Raw genomic sequence first — 23,718 nt, 5'->3', positions numbered from 1 at the left:
TGACTATTGAGGCGTGGCTTGGTGTGCTTTATGTATAATGTCTCGCCCATCTCCAGTCTTCTGTTGGCGCTGTATTTCACGATTATTTTGGTGTTGTTTCTGAGTATATCTCTGGTGATGATCTTGTTATGTATAGAGATTATATGTTCTTTAATGTGTCCTTGTTGCATGTGCATTATTAGGCATCTTGAGAGGCATGTTGTTGTCTTGCCTGTATATATAATCGTCTTTTTCAAGGAGCTTTATCTGGTTCAGGAGAGTTCGTGATGAACAAGCTGGCAGTGTTGCCAACTGGCAGATGTAGCAGACATCCGCCAGGCACGTCAAGAGGAGGCGAGTGTGTGTAATTACCTAAGTGTAGTTACAGGATGAGAGCTACGCTCGTGGTGTCCCGTCTTCCCAGCACTCTTTGTCATATAACGTCATGCACACAGTGTGCAACACACACAGTGGCAGACATCAGGCGTGTCTGAGGCCAGTGTGTTGAGCGGTTGAGGGGGGGGGGGGGGAGGAAGTAATCGGGTAATGTCATAATTATTGGTTGGTCGGGTGTCTCGTGTTAGTTGTGAGCTCAGGTGATGGGCGGCGTGTGAGCTCAGGTGATGGGCGGCGTGTGAGCTCAGGTGATGGGCGGCGTGTGAGCTCAGGTGATGGGCGGCGTGTGAGCTCAGGTGATGGGCGGCGTGTGAGCTCAGGTGATGGGCGGCGTGTGAGCTCAGGTGATGGGCGGCGTGTGAGCTCAGGTGATGGGCGGCGTGTGAGCTCAGGTGATGGGCGGCGTGTGAGCTCAGGTGATGGGCGGCGTGTGAGCTCAGGTGATGGGCGGCGTGTGAGCTCAGGTGATGGGCGGCGTGTGAGCTCAGGTGATGGGCGGCGTGTGAGCTCAGGTGATGGGCGGCGTGAGAGCTCAGGTGATGGGCGGCGTGTGAGCTCAGGTGATGGGCGGCGTGTGAGCTCAGGTGATGGGCGGCGTGTGAGCTCAGGTGATGGGCGGCGTGTGAGCTCAGGTGATGGGCGGCGTGTGAGCTCAGGTGATGGGCGGCGTGTGAGCTCAGGTGATGGGCGGCGTGTGAGCTCAGGTGATGGGCGGCGTGTGAGCTCAGGTGATGGGCGGCGTGTGAGCTCAGGTGGAGCCTATACCTCCCTGCTCCTCCACCTTGTCTCATCATTCATAGAGCATTATGACAGGTTAATCCTGAGTCAAGCAGCTGTTGCATAGCGGTAATTGAACGACATTTGTGGGAGGGCTGGTGGATGATGGGGTGAGGGAGTGTTGGTGGATGATGGTTGTGGGAGGGCTGGTGGGTGATTGGTTGTGGGAGGGCTGGTGGATGAGTGGTTGTGGGAGTGTTGGTGGATGATGGTTGTGGGAGGGCTGGTGGGTGATTGGTTGTGGGAGGGCTGGTGGATGATGTGTTGTGAGAGGGCTGGTGGATGATGGGTTGTGGGAGGGCTGGTGGATGATGGGGTGAGGGAGTGTTGGTGGATGATGGTTGTGGGAGGGCTGGTGGGTGATTGGTTGTGGGAGGGCTGGTGGATGAGTGGTTGTGTGAGTGCTGGTGGATGAGTGGTTGTGTGAGTGCTGGTGGATGAGTGGTTGTGGGAGGGCTGGTGGATGATGGGTTGTGGGAGGGCTGGTGGATGATGTGTTGTGGGGGGGCTGGTGGATGAGTGGTTGTGGGAGGGCTGGTGGATGAGTGGTTGTGGGAGGGCTGGTGGATGATGTGTTGTGGGAGGGCTGGTGGATGATGGGTTGTGGGAGGGCTGGTGGATGATGGGGTGAGGGAGTGTTGGTGGATGATGGTTGTGGGAGGGCTGGTGGGTGAGTGGTTGTGGGAGGGCTGGTGGATGAGTGGTTGTGGGAGTGTTGGTGGATGATGGTTGTGGGAGGGCTGGTGGGTGATTGGTTGTGGGAGGGCTGGTGGATGAGTGGTTGTGTGAGTGCTGGTGGATGAGTGGTTGTGGGAGGGCTGGTGGATGATGGGTTGTGGGAGGGCTGGTGGATGATGGTTGTGGGAGGGCTGGTGGATGATGGGTTGTGGGAGGGCTGGTGGATGATGGTTGTGGGAGGGCTGGTGGATGAGTGGTTGTGGGAGGGTTGGTGGATGAGTGGTTGTGGGAGGGTTGGTGGATGAGTGGTTGTGGGAGGGTTGGTGGATGATGGGTTGTGGGAGGGCTGGTGGATGACAATATAACATTATATATGTGTGTATATATAGTATATATATAAACAAGGAGTAGTACTCTAAAGTGCCCGAGATCGTCTCCTCCCCCACCCCATTCCACCCTAATTCTCCCCTCCCCCCCCCCTCCCCTCTCCTCACATTCCTTTTTTACCCAATCTTCCTTCCCCTCTTTCCCTCTTCAATCCCGCTCCCTCCCCTCCCCTCTCCATCTCTTCCCCCCCCCCCTTTCCTCTCATCTACCCCATTTCCATCTTCTCCCCCTCGAAAAACATGATATATATATATTATATATATATATATATATATATATATATATATATATATATATATATATATATATATATATATATATATATATATATATATATATATATATATATAATATATGTCGTACCTAGTAGCCAGAACTCACTTCTCAGCCTACTATGCAAGGCCCGATTTGCCTAATAAGCCAAGTTTTCCTGAATTAATATATGTTCTCTAATTTTTTTCTTATGAAATGATAAAGCTACCCATTTCATTATGTATGAGGTAAATTTTTTTTTATTGGATTTAAAATTAATGTAGATATACGATCGAACCTAACCAACCCTACCTAACCTAACCTAACCTATCTTTATAGGTAATGTTAGGTTAGGTAGCCAAAAAAAGCTAGGTTAGGTTAGGTTAGGTAGGTTAGGTAGACGAAAAAACATTAATTCATGAAAACTTGGCTTATTAGGCAAATCGGGCCTTGCATAGTAGGCTGAGAAGTGAGTTCTGGCTATTAGGTACGACATATATATATATATATATATATATATATATATATATATATATATATATATATATATATATATATATATATATATATATATATATATTATTAAATATGACCGAAAAAGTAAGATTAATAATTCTAACACGAATTTTCTCGATCTTTCGTACATTTCTTTACACTGTTGGTGGTAATTCAAAAATCAATTCTCCAAAATTCATTTTTATTTTTTGAATTACCACCAACAGTGAAAAGAAATGTACGAAAGATCGAGAAAATTCGTGTTAGAATTATTAATCTTACTTTTTCGGTCATATTTAATAATATATGTCTACAGGAAAGACTGCTACCAAAATATACTAATATATATATATATATATATATATATATATATATATATATATATATATATATATATATATATATATATATATATATATATATAATATATAATATATAATAGAGAGAGAGAGAGATTTGTGAGGGTACCACCTCTGGTGCCACCTCTGGTGCCAATGTGGGGACCCATAGCCTCGGAGAAGAAAATGAAAAGTATTCAGAGGAGACCTTGTGGTTTCTCACTGAACACTAATATTATCTTCTCCTACCACCCCCATTCTTTTGTATGTACACATATATATTTGCTTTATTTGAACATGGTTTCGTGGCGTTACGCTATTATAGCTGCAGTTTTGTATTAAATATTTACTCTGAATTTAGGAGGATTAAATGCTAAGCAAAAATAAAGTCTAATTAGTAGGTCTAATAATTCAAAATAATATTAGTAACTTTGACATTAAAAGTAATATATACCTACTATATATCTTGTGTTGAGCAAGTAATCTTATTACTCTGTAATGTCTATTGGTAAATAATTTTGATTTCGGTCAAAAAACTTAGTCATTTTCAGCGAGACAGCTGACTGAGGTGTCATTATGTTCTATAACAGCTATGGACGAGGGAGGAAAATGTTTCCAAAGCTCATAGAAGTGTAAACATATAAAGGGTAATGCTGCCAGGCCGGCAACACGGAGAGAGCAGAGATCAAGCGTTTAATTCTAACCTCAAGTAGCATTTCCAATCGATTCTTTCGCCTTGTAGCGATCACTTGTTAATGTAAGTCTAACCGACGCACAATCAACCGCAAATCTGAATGCTGTGCTGGCAACACCATGCCTGAACGGTGTTCTCTTAAACATTATATACGTCCAAACAAGGCAAGAAAGGCATGCGAATGGAGAAACTTTGTGAGCTGAGTGTTTTGAAATGCTTTCTTTAACAATTTGTAAACGAGTTGTTCGTCATAAGGTGACAGGTGGTTCGGCAGGAGGGCTGGAATAAGGCCGTGAAATATGGTAACCGGCAACTCGTCCACGCGCCAGATGGCTTGGGGCCAGAGATCGCTGGAGGGCAAGACTCTTACCACAAGTTTTCAAGCTGATCTATTTATTATCGTTCGCGCGTCTCGTTTGCGGTCTGCATGCCCACAGCAATTACATAAGGAGTGTTGATAAATAGACTCGCATGATACGTGTATTACAGTGTGTTGCGTGGGTGTTGTAGCTGGATATCGATCAAAGAAAATGGAGGACAAGCTGGTATAGGAAAATAAGTTGTCGTGCGGAAGTGAAAGTTATCGTACAGTGGCCTCCCGGCTCCAGCATGGAGGGCAGCCACCACGTGCCGCCCGCGCTCCAAAATGAACCAAATATCGGGAAAATTGCCTCAAAATCCCGTAAATGGCGTTGCTAATGCGACCGACAATACGGATTATGTAAATGGTATTCGGATGTATTAAAAAAATGATGTCTGTTGTCCATTTGGCTACCGGTGTTGATAAGTAGGCTGAGGCCCGTGACGGCTTGATGACGGGGCGGCACCATGTATGGCAAATATTGTTGCAGAATGTGTTGTGTATTATGTCATGCTATTGGTGTGACAACTTAGTATATTCATTCCTCATACGTCATGCAAGAAATTCTTGCTTTATTGATGCTCCAAATACAACAAAATTATTAAGGATGGTAACAGAGTCCATTCATGTGGTCTCCATCTCATGTTGGCTTCCGAATGCATGATAGAGCTGATAAGTTAGCCAAAGAATCTGCCTTTAAAGGAGCCGTTGAGTGTAACCTTGGATTGTCAATGAGCAATCTGAGAGCAGCAGTGCACCGAGAACATCAACAAGATCTTGTAGATCTGAGGCAAAGTGAAATTGACATTTTTTGTGTAGCAAATTTTGTTTAATAAAACTTTTTGACTATAACCCTTGGAATCTACATATGTAAAGAGGCTATTAAAAGCACAAACCCATTAAATGGTTTTTAATCGTTATTTAAGTGTGTATTTTCTGACGTTTTATTTTCTACAGCAAAAAAATTGATTCAGCCTATTCAGCTGACTATGGGCCTGACAGCTGAGTGGACAGCGCTCGGGATTCGTAGTCCTAAGGTTCAGGGTTCGATCCCCGGTGGATGCGGAAACAAATGGGCAAAGTCTCTTTCAATCCTGATGCCCGCCCCTATGCACCTAGCAGTAAATAGGTACCTGGGAGTTAGACAGCTGCTTCCTGGGGATGTGTAACAAAGAGGCCTGGTCGAGGACCGGGCCGCGACGACGCTAAGCCCCGAAATCATCTCAAGATAACCTCAAGATAGTCGTGCAAAACCTTTCCGGAACAGCCTACTCTCCCATATGCCAGTATTGCAGCCCAGTCAACACATTACAGTACCTATAGTTACTGTGGACTGAACGTAACAGTGTGGACTCTTGCATTCAAAAGTCCACACTTTTTCTTATTTAAATTCTAAAGGGCATTCAAGAAACTGAAACAGACTTAACTGATAAGGTAAGTAGGTCACATGGAGGTGTGGGTCTGTATATTAGGGAAGACCTTGTATGCTCCGAGCTCCTTAACGTTATAAATGAGGTGGTAGAGGTACTGGGAGTAAAAATAGAGAAAATAAACTTAGTGATTATTCTAATATACAAACCGCCAGATGCAACGGCCGAGGAATTCACAGAACAGATAAACAAAATAGAGAATAGCCTTGATAATTTGGAGAACCCGATACCTGATATTATCTTCCTAGGTGACTTCAACTTGCCTAGTCTCAGGTGGAAAATAGCAAACAATAATATTATACCAGGAAATCTATCAGGACCTAACCAACCACAGATTAGAGAACTACTTAGATTCTGTGACAAATTTTCACTCAATCAGCAGATATCGGAGCCAACAAGAAATGAAAATATTCTAGATCTGGTCTTTACGAACAAATGAAGACATTATCAGAGACATTACGATATCAGATACCACATACTCAGATCACAAGCTCATTGAAGTGCAAACGACCATCAATACTCAGTATAGACCTAAAACGTTGATAAAGCGAGAGGGGCTATTCAGTAAATTCAATTTTAATAATAAAAGGATAGACTGGGAGATAATAAACAGGGAACTTAAAAACATTCCATGGGAAACTGTTCTAAGTAATACAAGTCCTACAGAAGGAATAGAAAAACTGACTTCGGAAGCGTATCAAGTCTGTCTGAAACATGTTCCTTTGAGGAAAGCCAGAAAGATATCCAACGTAGAAAGAGAACACAGACGACATTATAAAGGAAAAAAATAACGGAAATGCTTAAGCAGACACGACTTTCCCGTCGAAGAAGGAATAATTTAAATAGGAAGAAATCGATCGGAAATTGAAACACTCATATCAGACTGAAGAAAGGCAGTTAGAACAGAAAGCAATTCAGGAAATAAAGAAGAATCCAAAATACTTCTTCACATATGCGAAATCAAAAGCAAAAACCACTGCCAGTATTGGACCTATTCGTACTAGTGCAGGATCATACACGGAGGAAGACAAAGAAATTAGTAAAATCCTAAAAAGCAGTATGAGGACATGTTTAGCACTCCAATAAACAACATGAAAGTGGAAGAACCAGACAGATTCTTTATGCGTGATTTCCAAACCCCTGTAAATACAACTGATATCAACACGAGCGTACTAGACTTTGAAAGAGAAATTGAAAACATGCCCATGCACTCGGCCCCAGGTCCAGATTCATGGAATTCAATATTAATAAAGAAATGTAAAGTGCCAGTAGCACAGGCACTCAGTATAGTGTGGAGGAAGAGCTTGGACACGGGGGAGATACCAGATGCACTTAAAGTAGCAGATATAGCCCCTCTACACAAGGGAGGGAGCAAAGCATTGGCAAAGAATTATAGACCAGTTGCACTAACGTCGCACATAATAAAAGTATTTGAGAGAGTGATTAGGAGTCAGGTCACCAATTTCATGGAGACCAATGACCTTCACAACCCAGGCCAACATGGATTTCGAGTGGGAAGATCGTGCCTCTCACAGCTACTTGACCACTACGACAAAGTCACTGAGGCATTAGAAGAAAAACAGAATGCTGAGGTGCTATACACGGACTTCGCAAAGGCTTTCGAGAAATGTGACCATGGCGTGATAGCACACAAAATAAGGTCAATGGGAATAACCGGTAAAGTAGGACGCTGGATACTCAGTTTTCTGTCAAACAGGACTCAGCGAGTAACAGTCAATCATATAAAATCGAGTCCAAGCGCAGTTAAAAGCTCTGTATCTCAGGGTACAGTCCATGTGCAACTGTTTTTCCTCATTCTCATATCAGATATAGACTCAAATACAAGTCACAGCTTCGTATCATCCTTTGCAGATGACACAAGAATCAGCATGAAAATTACCTCGGCTGAAGACATTGAAAAACCACAAGCAGATATTAATAAACTTTCAACTGAGCAACAAAAAATAACATGATGTTTAACAGTGATAAATTCCAAGTACTCAGGTACGGCAAAAATGAGGACCTTAAACATAATACAGGGTACAAAACGCAATCAAATGTACCCATAGTAGGAAAACAGCATGTCAAGGATTTGGGAATAATGATGTCTGACGACCTAATATTTAGGGAGCATAAACAAGCAAATATTGTGTCAGCCAGAAAAATGATCGGATGGATTACGAGAACTTTCAAATCCAGGGATCCCATCACAATGGTTGTACTCTTCAAGTCACTTGTGTTGTCCCGTCTTGAGTACTGCTCAGTACTCACTTCCCCCTTCAGAGCAGGAGAGATTGCTGAAATAGAGGGAATACAGAGAACATATACGGCACGCATAGACGCAATAAAGCACCTAAATTATTGGGATCGTCTCAAAGCTCTCCAAATGTACTCACTAGAAAGGAGACGAGAGAGAGATACCAAATAGTATGCACTGTTTTCACATATATGACAAATGAGAGATGTGTGTGTCATAGGGCCACTCTTGGGGCCAGATTCACGAAGCAGTTACTACAGCACTTACGAATCTGAACATCTTTTGTCAATCTTTGGCGGCTTTGTTTACAATTATTAAACAGTTAATGAGTTCTGAAGCATCAGGAAGCTGTTTATAACAATAACAACAGTTGATTGTCAAGTTTTCATGCTAGTAAATTGTTTAATAAAAGTAACCAAAGCCGTCAAAGATTGAGGAAAGATGTACACGTTGGTAAGTACTTGCGTAACTGCTTCGTGAATCTGGCCCCTCTGCCAAAGTGACCCTCACCTCTCTTAAGGGAGAGGGAGGGGTGGGGGGCGGGAGGGGGGGGGGCGGGAGGGAAACTAATCTAAAAAGTAGTTATCACATTTCCCTTTTGTGCTTTCGTGTCCGGCAAAGCGACAAACGAACGCGAGGAACCAACAAAAAAGTTGAAATCGTCCGGAAATTTTGTAATGCGCAAGTTCCCAGGAGATTACGGAGAGGCGTGTGGAGGCGGGCGGGGGAGCCCAGGGAAGGCAATATGGAGGACGACGAACACGGTGTGTTGGAAGAGGAGACCAACTTACGGAGAGGAGGAGGAGGAGGTATAACCGGAGAACACAGAGCGAGAGAAAGAGGAGAGGCAGACGTGGAAGAGAGACATTGCGAAGATTACATGTATAAAGATTAGACCACAAGTGAAATTGTTCATTTAACTTATGAACAACACACAAGATGGGTAAATAGCTTGTAGATAAAGCCAATAAAAGGGACATGAGTAGAAACGCCGAGTACATTGACCGCCATCACCAGTGGCAGAGATTGTTCCTTGTCATCACCAAGACTGAACTCCTTGGGAGGTAATGTGTTGAACTGTTTCACTCTCTCCACACTCAAGATAAAAGCATACTCTCTCATCACAAGTGGAGAGGGAAGAATTATCAGGGGAAGGCACCAAGCCACTATGACTGTATACAGTACTTGGAAGGGGTCAGGATAAGGATTTGGGATGGGACGGTGGAAAGGAATGGTACCCAACCACTTGGACGGTCGGGGATTGAACGCCGACCTGCATGAAGCAAGACCGTCGCCCTACCTCCCACCCCAAGTTGTTGAGCATCACAAGCGGGGTGAAAATGAAGAACTACAAATTAATGGTGTAACACTTAAGTGGGTTGACCACTATCTCTACCTTGGCGTCACTATCGGCTCTAACAAGGGGAAGAAAGAGGAGCTCAACCAACTCATAGGAATATGCAAAAGTCGACTCAGGGCACTGAAAGCTATGACCTGGAATGGTCATGGAGCCTCTATTGCCTTGCTTAAAATGATGTACACAGCCTATGTGTGCTCCGTCATAGACTATGCCGCACCAATTTTGAGCACCAACTCCCAAAGAGGTATGAAAATACATGAAAACACAGAAAATGAAGCCACGATAATAATTCTTAGTCCCAAGAAATGCCAAAACATCTAATCTACGAGAGGAGTTGTCTCTCCCCAGTGTTAAAAGCAGAATTAAGGAGCTGAATGCTACTAAGACAGCCAGAGGCACCATTAGAATGACATTGCCAAGAAAAAACTGAGTTCTGTGCTCAGTACAGGAGAGAACAGGAAGAGCAAAACATGCCAACGCAGATCAGTCTGCCACCTCGAAGAACTTCACCTGAGTAGCAGTGAGTTGCATCTCTAACAACAGGAGGTGACACCAACCACAGGGACGTGTCAGGGGGTGACACCAACCACAGAGACGTGACAGGAGGTGACACCAACCACAGAGACGTGTCAGGGGGTGACACCAACCACAGGGACGTGTCAGGGGGTGACACCAACCACAGAGACGTGTCAGGAGGTGACACCAACCACAGAGACGTGTCAGGGGGTGACACCAACCACAGAGACGTGTCAGGGGGTGACACCAACCACAGAGACGTGTCAGGGGGTGACACCAACCACAGAGACGTGTCAGGGGGTGACACCAACCATAGAGACGTGTCAGAGGGTGACACCAACCACAGAGACGTGTCAGGGAGGTGACACCAACCACAGGGACGTGTCAGGGGATGACACCAACCACAGGGACGTGTCAGGGAGGTGACACCAACCACAGAGACGTGTCAGGGGGTGACACCAACCACAGAGACGTGTAAGGGAGGTGAACCAACCACAGGGACGTGTCAGGGGGTGACACCAACCACAGAGACGTGTCAGGGGGTGACACCAACCACAGGGAGGTGACACCAACCACAGAGACGTGTCAGGGGGTGACACCAACCACAGAGACGTGTCAGGGAGGTGACACCAACCACAGGGACGTGTCAGGGAGGTGACACCAACCACAGGGACGTGTCAGGGGGTGACACCAACCACAGGGAGGTGACACCAACCACAGGGACGTGTCAGGGAGGTGACACCAACCACAGGGACGTGTCAGGGGGTGACACCAACCACAGGGACGTGTCAGGGGGTGACACCAACCACAGAGACGTGTCAGGGGGTGACACCAACCACAGAGACGTGTCAGGGGGTGACACCAACCACAGGGACGTGTCAGGGAGGTGACACCAACCACAGGGACGTGTCAGGGGGTGACACCAACCACAGAGACGTGTCAGGGGGTGACACCAACCACAGAGACGTGTCAGGGGGTGACACCAACCACAGAGACGTGTCAGGGGGTGACACCAACCACAGAGACGTGTCAGGGGGTGACACCAACCATAGAGACGTGTCAGAGGGTGACACCAACCACAGAGACGTGTCAGGGAGGTGACACCAACCACAGGGACGTGTCAGGGGATGACACCAACCACAGGGACGTGTCAGGGAGGTGACACCAACCACAGAGACGTGTCAGGGGGTGACACCAACCACAGAGACGTGTCAGGGAGGTGAACCAACCACAGGGACGTGTCAGGGGTTGACACCAACCACAGAGACGTGTCAGGGGGTGACACCAACCACAGGGAGGTGACACCAACCACAGAGACGTGTCAGGGGGTGACACCAACCACAGGGACGTGTCAGGGGGTGACACCAACCACAGGGAGGTGACACCAACCACAGGGACGTGTCAGGGGGTGACACCAACCACAGAGACGTGTCAGGGAGGTGACACCAACCACAGGGACGTGTCAGGGAGGTGACACCAACCACAGGGACGTGTCAGGGGGTGACACCAACCACAGGGAGGTGACACCAACCACAGGGACGTGTCAGGGAGGTGACACCAACCACAGGGACGTGTCAGGGGGTGACACCAACCACAGAGACGTGTCAGGGGGTGACACCAACCACAGAGACGTGTCAGGGAGGTGACACCAACCACAGAGACGTGTCAGGGAGGTGACACCAACCACAGGGACGTGTCAGGGAGGTGACACCAACCACAGGGACTTGTCAGGGGGTGACACCAACCACAGGGACGTGTCAGGGAGGTGACACCAACCACAGGGACGTGTCAGGGAGGTGACACCAACCACAGGGACGTGTCAGGGGGTGACACCAACCACAGAGACGTGTCAGGGGGTGACACCAACCACAGGGACGTGTCAGGGAGGTGACACCAACCACAGGGACGTGTCAGGGGGTGACACCAACCACAGGGACGTGTCAGGGAGGTGACACCAACCACAGGGACGTGTCAGGGGGTGACACCAACCACAGGGACGTGTCAGGGGGTGACACCAACCACAGGGACGTGCCAGGGGGTGACACCAACCACAGGGACGTGTCAGGGAGGTGACACCAACCACAGGGACGTGTCAGGGAGGTGACACCAACCACAGGGACGTGTCAGGGGGTGACACCAACCACAGAGACGTGTCAGGGAGGTGACACCAACCACAGAGACGTATCAGGGAGGTGACACCAACCACAGAGACGTGTCAGGGAGGTGACACCAACCACAGGGACGTGTCTGGGGGGTGACACCAACCACAGGGACGTGTCAGGGGGTGACACCAACCACAGGGACGTGTCAGGGAGGTGACACCAACCACAGAGACGTGTCAGGGAGGTGACACCAACCACAGAGACGTGTCAGGGGGTGACACCAACCACAGAGACGTGTCAGGGAGGTGACACCAACCACAGGGACGTGTCAGGGAGGTGACACCAACCACAGGGACGTGTCAGGGAGGTGACACCAACCACAGGGACGTGTCAGGGGGTGACACCAACCACAGGGACGTGTCAGGGAGGTGACACCAACCACAGGGACGTGTCAGGGAGGTGACACCAACCACAGGGACGTGTCAGGGGGTGACACCAACCACAGAGACGTGTCAGGGGGTGACACCAACCACAGGGACGTGTCAGGGAGGTGACACCAACCACAGGGACGTGTCAGGGGGTGACACCAACCACAGGGACGTGTCAGGGAGGTGACACCAACCACAGGGACGTGTCAGGGAGGTGACACCAACCACAGGGACGTGTCAGGGGGTGACACCAACCACAGGGACGTGTCAGGGGGTGACACCAACCACAGGGACGTGTCAGGGAGGTGACACCAACCACAGGGACGTGTCAGGGAGGTGACACCAACCACAGGGACGTGTCAGGGGGTGACACAAACCACAGAGACGTGTCAGGGAGGTGACACCAACCACAGAGACGTATCAGGGAGGTGACACCAACCACAGGGACGTGTCAGGGGGTGACACCAACCACAGAGACGTGTCAGGGAGGTGACACCAACCACAGAGACGTATCAGGGAGGTGACACCAACCACAGAGACGTGTCAGGGAGGTGACACCAACCACAGGGACGTGTCTGGGGGGTGACACCAACCACAGGGACGTGTCTGGGAGGTGACACCAACCACAGAGACGTGTCAGGGGGTGACACCAACCACAGAGACGTGTCAGGGAGGTGACACCAACCACAGAGACGTGTCAGGGAGGTGACACCAACCACAGAGACGTGTCAGGGGGGTGACACCAACCACAGAGACGTGTCAGGGGGTGACACCAACAACAGAGACGTGTCAGGGGGTGACACCAACAACAGAGACGTGTCAGGGGGTGACACCAACCACAGAGACGTGTCAGGGGGGTGACACCAACCACAGAGACGTGTCAGGGGGTGACACCAACCACAGAGACGTGTCAGGGGGGTGACACCAACCAGAGAGACGTGTCAGGGGGTGACACCAACCACAGAGACGTGTCAGGGGTGACACCAACCACAGAGACGTGTCAGGAAGGTGACACCAACCACAGAGACGTGTCAGGGGGGTGACACCAACCACAGAGACGTGTCAGGGGGGTGACACCAACCACAGAGACGTGTCAGGGGGTGACACCAACCACAGAGACGTGTCAGGGGGGTGACACCAACCACAGAGACGTGTCAGGGGGTGACACCAACCACAGAGACGTGTCAGGGGGTGACACCAACCACAGAGACGTGTCAGGGGGTGACACCAACCACAGAGACGTGTCAGGGGGTGACACCAACCACAGAGACGTGTCAGGGGGGTGACACCAACCACAGAGACGTGTCAGGGGGTGACACCAACAACAGAGACGTGTCAGGGGGTGACACCAACCACAGAGACGTGTCAGGGGGGTGACACCAACCACAGAGACGTGTCAGGGGGTGACACCAACCACAGAGACGTGTCAGGGGGGTGACACCAACCACAGGGACGTGTCAGGGAGGTGACACCAACCACAGAGACGTGTCAGGGAGGTGACACCAACCACAGAGACGTGCCAGGGAGGTGACACCAACCACAGGGACGTTTCAGGGTGTTAACACCAACCACAGAGACGTGTCAGGGAGGTGACACCAACCACAGGGACGTGTCAGGGAGGTGACACCTACCACAGAGACGTGTCAGGGTGTTAACACCAACCACAGAGACGTGTCAGGGGGTGACACCAACCACAGAGACGTGTCAGGGGGTGACACCTACCACAGAGACGTGTCAGGGTGTTAACACCAACCACAGGGACGTGTCAGGGAGGTGACACCAACCACAGAGACGTGTCAGGGGTTAACACCAACCACATGGACGTGTCAGGGAGGTGACACCAACCACAGGGACGTGTCAGGGAGGTGACACCAACCACAGGGACGTGTCAGGGAGGTGACACCAACCACAGAGATGTGTCAGGGGTTAACACCAACCACAGGGACGTGTCAGGGGTTAACACCAACCACAGGGACGTGTCAGGGAGGTGACACCAACCACAGGGACGTGTCAGGGAAGTGACACCAACCACAGAGACGTGTCAGGGGTTAACACCAACCACAGAGACGTGTCAGGGGTTAACACCAACCACAGAGACGTGTCAGGGAGGTGACACCAACCACAGGGACGTGTCAGGGAGGTGACACCAACCACAGAGATGTGTCAGGGGTTAACACCAACCACAGGGACGTGGCAGGGGGTGACACCAACCACAGGGACGTGTCAGGGAGGTGACACCAACCACAGGGACGTGTCAGGGGGTGACACCAACCACAGGGACGTGTCAGGGAGGTGACACCAACCACAGGGACGTGTCAGGGAGGTGACACCAACCACAGACGTGTCAGGGGGTGACACCAACCACAGAGACGTTTCAGGGGGTGACACTAACCACAGAGACGTGTCAGGGGGTGACACCAACCACAGGGACGTGTCTGGGGGGTGACACCAACCACAGAGACGTGTCAGGGGGTGACACCAACCACAGGGACGTGTCAGGGAGGTGACACCAACCACAGGGACGTGTCAGGGAGGTGCCACCAACTACAGGGACGTGTCAGGGAGGTGCCACCAACCACAGGGACGTGTCAGGGAGGTGACACTAACCACAGGAACGTGTTAGGGGGTGACACCAACCACAGGGACGTGTCAGGGGGTGACACCAACCACAGGGACGTGTCAGGGAGGTGACACCAACCACAGGAACGTGTTAGGGGGTGACACCAATCACAGGGACGTGTCAGGGGGTGACACCAACCACAGGGACGTGTCAGAGGGTGACACCAACCACAGGGACGTGTCAGGGGGTGACACCAACCACAGGGACGTGTCTGGGGGTGACACCAACCACAGGGACGTGTCTGGGAGGTGACACCAACCACAGGGACGTGTCTGGGAGGTGACACCAACCACAGGGACGTGTCAGGGTTAACACCAACCACAGGGGCGTGTCAGGGTTAACACCATCCACAGAGACGTGTCAGGGGGTGACACCAATCACAGAGACGTGTCAGGGGTTAACACCAACCACAGAGACGTGTCAGGGGGTGACACCAACCACAGGGACGTGTCAGGGAGGTGACACCAACCACAGGGACGTGTCAGGGGGTGACACCAACCACAGGGACGTGTCAGGGGGTGACACCAACCACAGGGACGTGTTAGGGGGTGACACCAACCACAGAGACGTGTCAGGAGGTGACACCAACCACAGGGACGTGTCAGGGAGGTGACACCAACCACAGGGACGTGTTAGGGGGGTGACACCAACCACAGGGACGTGTCAGGGGGTGACACCAACCACTACATATGGTATGAGATCTGTTACTCAATACTTCCTCAGAAACACTATTACTCAACACAAATATTATTATTCCATACCCATTGCCAGCCAGCCTGCAATGCTCGTATTAGCTAGCCCAACTGACTCGACCATCCCACCATGCATACACACAGCTACTAAGCTCGTCAATGACTGGGCAAGTACAACTCAAATCAAACTTGCAGGCATATACCTTGCCACTGAATTTTTACAAGACAAAGGCAGTGGACTTATATACTGTGACTCGCAGAGTGCACTCCTGGCATTGAACGCACATAGTAGTGACACCCAGAAAATAGTCGGTGATATTTGAATGAATGTTTTAGCTGCTAAAGAAAACAGATTTGAAATTAAATTCCTATGGATACCATCACATGTTGGCATCTCAAGTCATGACACTGTTGATATGCTTGCAAAGACAGCCTGCAGAACACCAGTGGTAGAAATTGATGCTTTTTTTTTTTTTTTTTTTTTTTGAGATATATACAAGAGTTGTTACATTCTTGTACAGCCACTAGTACGCGTAGCGTTTCGTAGCGTTGGTTGTTTCATTAGCAGTGACAAAGAGAATACTTAAACAAATACCTAATGAAAATCTCACCGACCTAACAAATTCACAAAGACCTGAAAGTTGTAGCATTAAATATTTGATAGATATCGTGAGGAGACATTCACATATGGGACTAATAGAACAAGAACCCGGCAATGTGATGTTATAGTGGCCAGAATACGCCTGGGATATAGACGTATCTGGCAGCTTTCTCAAAACCCAAATGTCGAGTACACAATGTGTCAACTTTGTGAAAGAGAAAACATGCACTCTCTTGAACATTATATTGTAGAATGTCCCATATTGACTGACTTTCACCCTTCTGGGCTAAGGTATGCTGAACTGTGTAATTACTATATGAATACTGGAACACTTGATGATATATTGGACTTGTACCCAAGATTAACCATGTAATATATATTATACAATGTATTGTACCTATACAATATATAATACATCTGTTATACAATGTATATATCTATAACTTGAGCTTGTAAAAGCCTCTTAATCACCTTCAGTGGTTAAGTGTTTAATATCATGCTAATTTGTACAGAAGCAACCATCTTACCCTATCAAAGTAGGAGAGACATAGGTGTATGTATATATATGTAGATATGTGTAGGTATATATATGTAGATATGTGTAGGTATATGTGTGTATATATGTATATGTGTGTATTTGTCTACAGGAAATGTGGAGGCTGGTCAGAATTGTATTTCACCTTTGTAAACACACATGTACAGAGACGCCTCCAACACTGTTCATGTAGAACAGACGCAAATCTGTGAATTTATGTCTGTAGGTTAGATTAGCATTTTAAAAGCACTACAATCACCTTCTGTGATTGTTTAATAAATCCCTGAACTATATGTTTAACACATCTCTCACCCTGTCCATGGAGATCAGAAGAAAATGTATATATGCTGGTTAGCATTGTAAATGTGTGGCCACGTCTGTGGTAGAAAATAATAAAAAATAAAAAATTACAAAAAAATCCCACCTTGCGTGAGCCATACCCAGCGCACCCAGCTGCTCGTATCGTATGCCAACCCGCCCAACTGGTCAACGTACACAACCTTTGCCAACCCCAGTAGCCTAACGCCAGTAGCCTAACCTCAGTAGCCTAACCCCAGTAGCCTAACCCCAGTAGCCTAACCTCAGTAGCCTAACCTCAGTAGCCTAACCTCAGTAGCCTAACCTCAGTAGCCTAACCTCAGTAGCCTAACCTCAGTAGCCTAACCCCAGTAGCCCAACCCCAGTAGCCCAACCCCAGTAGCCTAACCCCAGTAGCCCAACCCCAGTAGCCTAACCCCAGTAGCCTAACGCCAGTAGCCTAACCTCAGTAGCCTAACCTCAGTAGCCTAACCTCAGTAGCCTAACCCCAGTAGCCTAACGCCAGTAGCCTAACCCCAGTGGCCCAACCCCAGTAGCCTAACCCCAGTAGCCCAACCCCAGTAGCCTAACCCCAGTGGCCCAACCCCAGTAGCCTAACCCCAGTGGCCCAACCCCAGTAGCCTAACCCCAGTAGCCCAACCCCAGTAGCCTAGCCTCCAGTGGCTGAACCCTCCCTCTCTGCTCATCCTTGGAGCCAGCCAGCCACCCTCCCCCCCGCCTACCTGTCTACATCATGCCCTTTGGCTGGTAGAGTACAGTTACTAATTAGGTGTAATACCCCCCGCTGGGCAGAAAGCACACATGAATGCTCTCCCCCTTGCCTCCTCTCCCCATGACAGCGCCACCCCACACTGCACAATGGTGCCCGCCAGGCCGGACGCACACTCCCTCTCTGTATTCACCTACTTGTAGTCACCTAGTTGTTCTTGCGGGGGTTGAGCTCTGCTCTTTCGTCCCGCCTCTCAACTGTCAATCAGTCAACTGTAACTATTATTTTTTTTCCCCCACACACACACATTCAGGAAGCAGCTCCGTAACAGCTGTCTAACTCCCGGGTACCTATTTACTGCTAGGTAACAGGGGCATCAGGGTGAAAGAAACTCTGCCTTTTTTCTGCTTTGACTGGGAATCGAACCCGGGCCCTTAGGACTACTATCCCAGAGCGCTGTCCACTTGGCTGCGAGGACCTGGCTGGCTGTACTTACCTATTAGTACTTACCTCTTAGCGTCTACCGGGAAAGGTTGAGGTGTAGCTCCTTATGCCCCGCCTACTGGTATTGTACCTGTTGCGTTTCAACCTAACTACTTGACTTTCAAATTCTTTATCGAATCTGGCCTTAAAGTTGTGGATGGAGGTGGCTTCCACAACTTCCTCTCGTAGAGTATTCTACTTGCATTACTGGAAGTGCTCGTGCCAGTACAGGGTTCGAGTACTTTCTTACGTCCCTTCGGCTCATTTGAGTTTCCAACTTCCACCTGTGTCCTCTTGTCCTGCTTTCTCTCAGTCCGAAGAGGCTATTCTTGCCTATTTGATCTAATCCCCTCGGTATCTTGTAAGTTGTGATCATATCCCCTCTGTTCTATACTCTAGGGTTGTGAAATCTAGTTCTAAAAGCCTACGTTCGTAGCTCAGCCCTCTTAGCGCTGGCACTAATCTTGTTGCAAATCTTTGTACTTTTTCAATTTTGGCTTTCACAAGGCGGCGTCTGTTGATGCGTATTCCAGTATTGAACAAATGTTGTGTAGATTGCTTTGACAGTCCTGATCCAGGTTTCTAAACGATGTTCTTATATTTCCCAGCGTCCAATATTCTGCCGATGTTATTCTGTTTATATGTGCCTCCGGTGTGTTAGAATTATATTTCACTCCCAGATCTCTTTCTGATTCCTGTAGTTGCCTTTCCCATCTGGTGTAGATGCCTTCTGGTCTCCTCTCTTCCTTTCCCGTCCTCATTACCTTACACCTGTTGAGGTTGAACTCCAGCAGCCATTTGTCTGACTACTCCTGGAGTTTGTCAAGGTTCTTCATTAACTTTCTGTGGTATTTATTTTCACGTTCTTCATCAGCTTTTCATCATCTGCAGAAATTAACATGTCTGAGCTCACTCCCTCGAGTGGGTCGTTCACATCAATTAGGAACAGCAGTGGGCCCAGGACAGAGCCTTGTGGGACCCCACTTGTCACATTCCTTTATCTTGAAACCTCCTCTTTGATTATGACTCATGACTTTCAGTTCTTCAGATGCTCCCTTACCCAGTCCAGTGTTTTCCCAGTTATGCCAGCCTGGTTCTCCATCTTGTACAACAGTCTCTCATGGGAAAGAGTGTAATGTTAGTAATTATCAAAAGAAGGCGCCAAGCCGAGGACACTATGTAGCAGGGGGAAGATAGTCAAATGCCTTGTGATAGTCAAGAAATTTACAGTCTACCCAGCCTTCCTTTTTCCTGACATATTTTAGTAACTTTGTCATGAAGTAATTATCAAAAGAAGGCACCGAGCCAGGAAGGCTGTGTAGCACCATCAACCTTGTTATAAACCATCAGGTTTGTCAGGTACGCTTTTCTATTTCAAAATCCATGCTGATTTTGTGTCATAAAATCGATCCTCTCAAGATGTTCGACTTGGTTACTTTCTCCAGCACTGTACAAGGAACACTTGTCAACGACACTGGCCTGTAGTTTAGTACCTCCTTTCTGTCCACTTTTTTGAATATTGGGACTAAGTTTGCCTTTCTCCAGACGTTTGGAAGACGTCCTTTCTCAAGCGTTTTATTAAGCAATTTAGACAACAGGCGGCAGAGTACCATTGCCGCCTCCCTCGGCAGCCAGAGTGAGATTAGGTCCGGCTCCATTACTTTGTTAAGTCTAGTTCCCCAGGATTTTTCCACCTCTTAAACCGTGACTACATTGTCATCCAGTATTTCCTCTGGCCTTTCATCTTGCAACTTTGGTCTTCACGCTAGTTCTAATGTAAAGACCTCCTGAACTATTTTGTTGAGTTCCTCGCATATCTTCTTGTTATTCTCTGTGAGAGCTCCCCCCTTGTTTCCTCATCCGAGTACATAATTTTTTACAGTTTTTTCTCTACATATGGCTATAAAATAATTTTGGTTTTTCCTTAGCTTTTACAGCAATGTCATTTTTAAATTGCCTCTCGGCTTCTCTCCTTATTCGGGTGTATTCATTATTTGTTTTCTTTTGTACCCATTTTTGTTCTCTGCTCTCATATCTCTGTACTTTTTTCCAAGCTTTCTTTTTTTTGTGTCCTTTCTGTAGCTTCCCTGCATCGCCTATTGAACCAGGGCGCGCCGGGTTTACTTTACTTTTTTCATCCACTTCCTTAAGCGATGTGAACTGTTCCGATGCACTGGCAGGTTTTCGAGCAATGATTTCCATAGTCTCATTAGCTGTCAACCCTTCCAGTTCTCTTTCCCACTGGATGTTTCACAGAAAGTCCCTCATCGTATTAGAGTCCTTATGTCTGTAATCTCTATTCTTCTTCAATGGGTTTGTTTGTGTAACCAATTCCTTCAGCTCGACTATGTATTGAAGCAGGACAAGGCAGTGGTCGCTAGCTCCTAGAGGCATCTCGTACTTTATTTGTTCAACAACTCCTTTATTTTGGGAAAACAGCAAGTCTGGTGTTGCTGGTAGACCATCTCCTCTCACTCTCGTTGGTTGTGTGACGTGTTGCTTTATGAAGTGTTTGTCTGTCATGTCTACCAGTTTTGGTCTCTATGTCTCATCACCCCCAGCGGGGGATCCTTATTTATCCAGTCTATTTTCCTGTCGCTGAAGTCCCCCAGTATTAAGATTTTAGTTCGTGTTGTCCATGCTACTGTAGCTGCCTTTTCAATCACCTTCAGACAATTCTCATTGCATCCGTCGTATTCTTCCCTAGACCTTTTATTGTTTGGTGGGGATTATGAATAACTGTTACCACTATCTTCACGCCTCCTACTGTTGTTATTCCTACTATATACTCTTGTTGGTCAGCTCCCTCTGCTATGCTTAGCTCTTCAACGCTCCAGTGTTGCTGTAACAACGGAGCTACATCACCTTCCCTTCTATGGAGCCCATCTCTCCTTACAGCTTGATAAGCTTGTTTTTCTTCTCTGGTTCTCTTTGCTGTCTCCCTTTCCTCCTTAGACATTTCTTTTCTAATAAACACTGCATGGTACTTTTTGTTCGTTTCTTAAATATCTCTTCTCTGCTAGAATATACTTAACTGCATTGTTGTTCACTAAAGCAACTTCCACTGGTCGGATTCTTTCTCTCTGAAACTTACCTAGCCTGTTGAAGTGCTCCAGTTCCCTTGTTGCATCTCTGGCCTGAATTTTGTATAGAAGTTTTGTTATTTCATTCCGTTCTCTCTCTCTCTCTCTCTCTCTCTCTCTCTCTCTCTCTCTCTCTCTCTCTCTCTCTCTCTCTCTCTCTCTCTCTCTCTCTCTCTCTCTCTCTCTCTTTATCTCTCTCTCTCTCTCTCTCTCTCTCTCTCTCTCTCTCTCTCTCTCTCTCTCTCTCTCTCTCTCTCTCTCTCTCTCTCTCTCTCTCTCTCTCTCTCTCTCTCTCTCTCTCTTTATCTCTCTCTCTCTCTCTCTCTCTCTCTCTCTCTCTCTCTCTCTCTCTCTCTCTCTCTCTCTCTCTCTCTCTCTCTCTCTCTCTCTCTCTCTCTTTATCTCTCTCTCTCTCTCTCTCTCTCTCTCTCTCTCTCTCTCTCTCTCTCTCTCTCTCTCTCTCTCTCTCTCTCTCTCTCTCTCTCTCTCTCTTTATCTCTCTCTCTCTCTCTATCTCTCTCTCTTTATCTTTCTCTTTCTCTCTCTCTCGCTTTCTCTCTCACTTTCTCTCTCGCTTTCTCTCTCTCTCTCTCTCTCTCTCGCTTTCTCTCTCTCTCTCTCTCTCTCTCTCTCTCGCTTTCTCTCTCACTTTCTCTCTCGCTTTCTCTCTCTCTCGCTTTCTCGCTTTCTCTCTCGCTTTCTCGCTTTCTCTCTCTCTCGCTTTCTCTCTCTCTCTCTCTCTCGCTTTCTCTCTCTCTCTCTCTCTCTCTCTCTCTCTCTCTCTCGCTTTCTCTCTCTCTCTCTCTCTCTCTCTCTCTCTCTCTCGCTTTCTCTCTCTCTCTCTCTCTCTCTCTCTCTCTCTCTCTCTCTCTCTCTCTCTCTCGCTTTCTCTCTCTCTCTCTCTCTCTCTCTCTCTCTCGCTTTCTCTCTCTCTCTCTCTCTCTCTCTCTCTCTCTCTCTCTCTCTCTCTCTCTCTCTCTCTCTCTCTCTCTCTCTCTCTCTCTCTCTCTCTCTCTCTCTCTCTCTCCTTATTTGCCATGTGTGCCCCTCAGGCTGTAGAAGGCTGCATATTACTCCTGATCTCTCCCTCTCCAACTCCCGCCGCACACATTTCATGACTTGGTAACTTTTACAGCCTCTGACACTGCTTAAAAAAAACCCGTAGGAGCAGTGCTGAGGGATCGAGCCTATGTGGTGGATGTTCCCCAGGCACACGCCCTAGTCAAGTAGGCCACGACATGGTAATAAGGATTGCAACCTGGAGTTCTACTGAACACACGAGGGTTTCCTGAGGCTTCTACTGAAGCCGGATCAGGATGTTCACATAATTCCCCCCCCCCCCCCCCCCCATGCACTCTGGCTCTGTCATATAGGAATATTCTACCTCTGACGCCCCTCTTGCAATACACAGAGAGTAATCACACTAACGTGACTACATCAGTGAGAAAATGTCGTGGTATAGTGGCTAGAAGAATGTGCGTGAGAACACCCACCGCATGGGTTCGAACCTTCGTCACAGCTCCTACGGATTTTCTCACTGATGTAATATGAAAATAAATTTGGGATTTTTTTTTTCAACAACAGTAAGTTAAGGGTCCTCTGATAGGTTAGGTGGGCAGGAAATTCTCATAAGTTTCAAAACGTTATGAAAAACGTTAATTTAAAGTGAACTCTTATAGCCTCTGCGCGTATGCCGGCCGACTCAAATAGAAAACGGAACAGAACGTCACTTTTGTGAGTCGATTTCATTTCAAATTACGTCCAAATTTAGCCATATCGCGCATACGAGCCAAAAGTGACGTTATTTTTAAGAGGACGGGTTGTATCATGAGTCCGAGTATTCTTTCCGACCTCCGCATATTGGATCGGATGGTTGTCAAGGATGATGGGGTCCGGGTTTCTTTTTGCAATGTGTATTATCTGAAACTTTTGTTTGTTGGTGCTAATTTTCCATTGCTTCTTAAAGTTGTTTATGAGTTCAATTGCCGCCTTGGTCTTGTCGGCTAGTAGCGGCTTTGATGGGCCCGGTTGGCATATTATTTGGGTGATATCGTCAGCGTATGTGATGTATTCTCCATGTTGGGGTTGGGGTAGGTCAGCTGTATATATGTTGAATAGAGTGGGGGAGAGGCAGCTTCCTTGTGGTACTCCACTTTTCAGTTCTATTACGTCACCCAAGTAGCTGCCGATATATTATCCTAGCAGTTCTATTGTCTATAAAGCTGCA

At 47.9% G+C, this 23,718-nt stretch overlaps 2 protein-coding genes across 3 annotated transcripts in view; both read left to right on the top strand.

Moving 5' to 3' along the window:
- Positions 1-10,285, top strand: part of LOC138357476 (uncharacterized) — a 63,507-nt gene extending 53,222 nt beyond the window's left edge. Inside the window, exons 3-4 of the mRNA XM_069314331.1 lie at positions 564-1,103; positions 9,948-10,285. Coding sequence (XP_069170432.1) covers positions 564-1,103; positions 9,948-10,285 — 878 coding nt within the window. The remainder of the gene's footprint in view (positions 1-563; positions 1,104-9,947) is intronic.
- The window catches only part of LOC138357375 (uncharacterized), a 173,332-nt gene that overhangs the window by 65,769 nt on the left and 83,845 nt on the right, over positions 1-23,718 (top strand). The window lies entirely within an intron of this gene.

The sequence above is a fragment of the Procambarus clarkii genome, chromosome 78 (genome assembly GCF_040958095.1).
Source record: "Procambarus clarkii isolate CNS0578487 chromosome 78, FALCON_Pclarkii_2.0, whole genome shotgun sequence".
Taxonomy (NCBI): Eukaryota; Metazoa; Arthropoda; class Malacostraca; order Decapoda; family Cambaridae; genus Procambarus; species Procambarus clarkii.
This window is presented reverse-complemented; position numbering and strand designations above follow the sequence as displayed.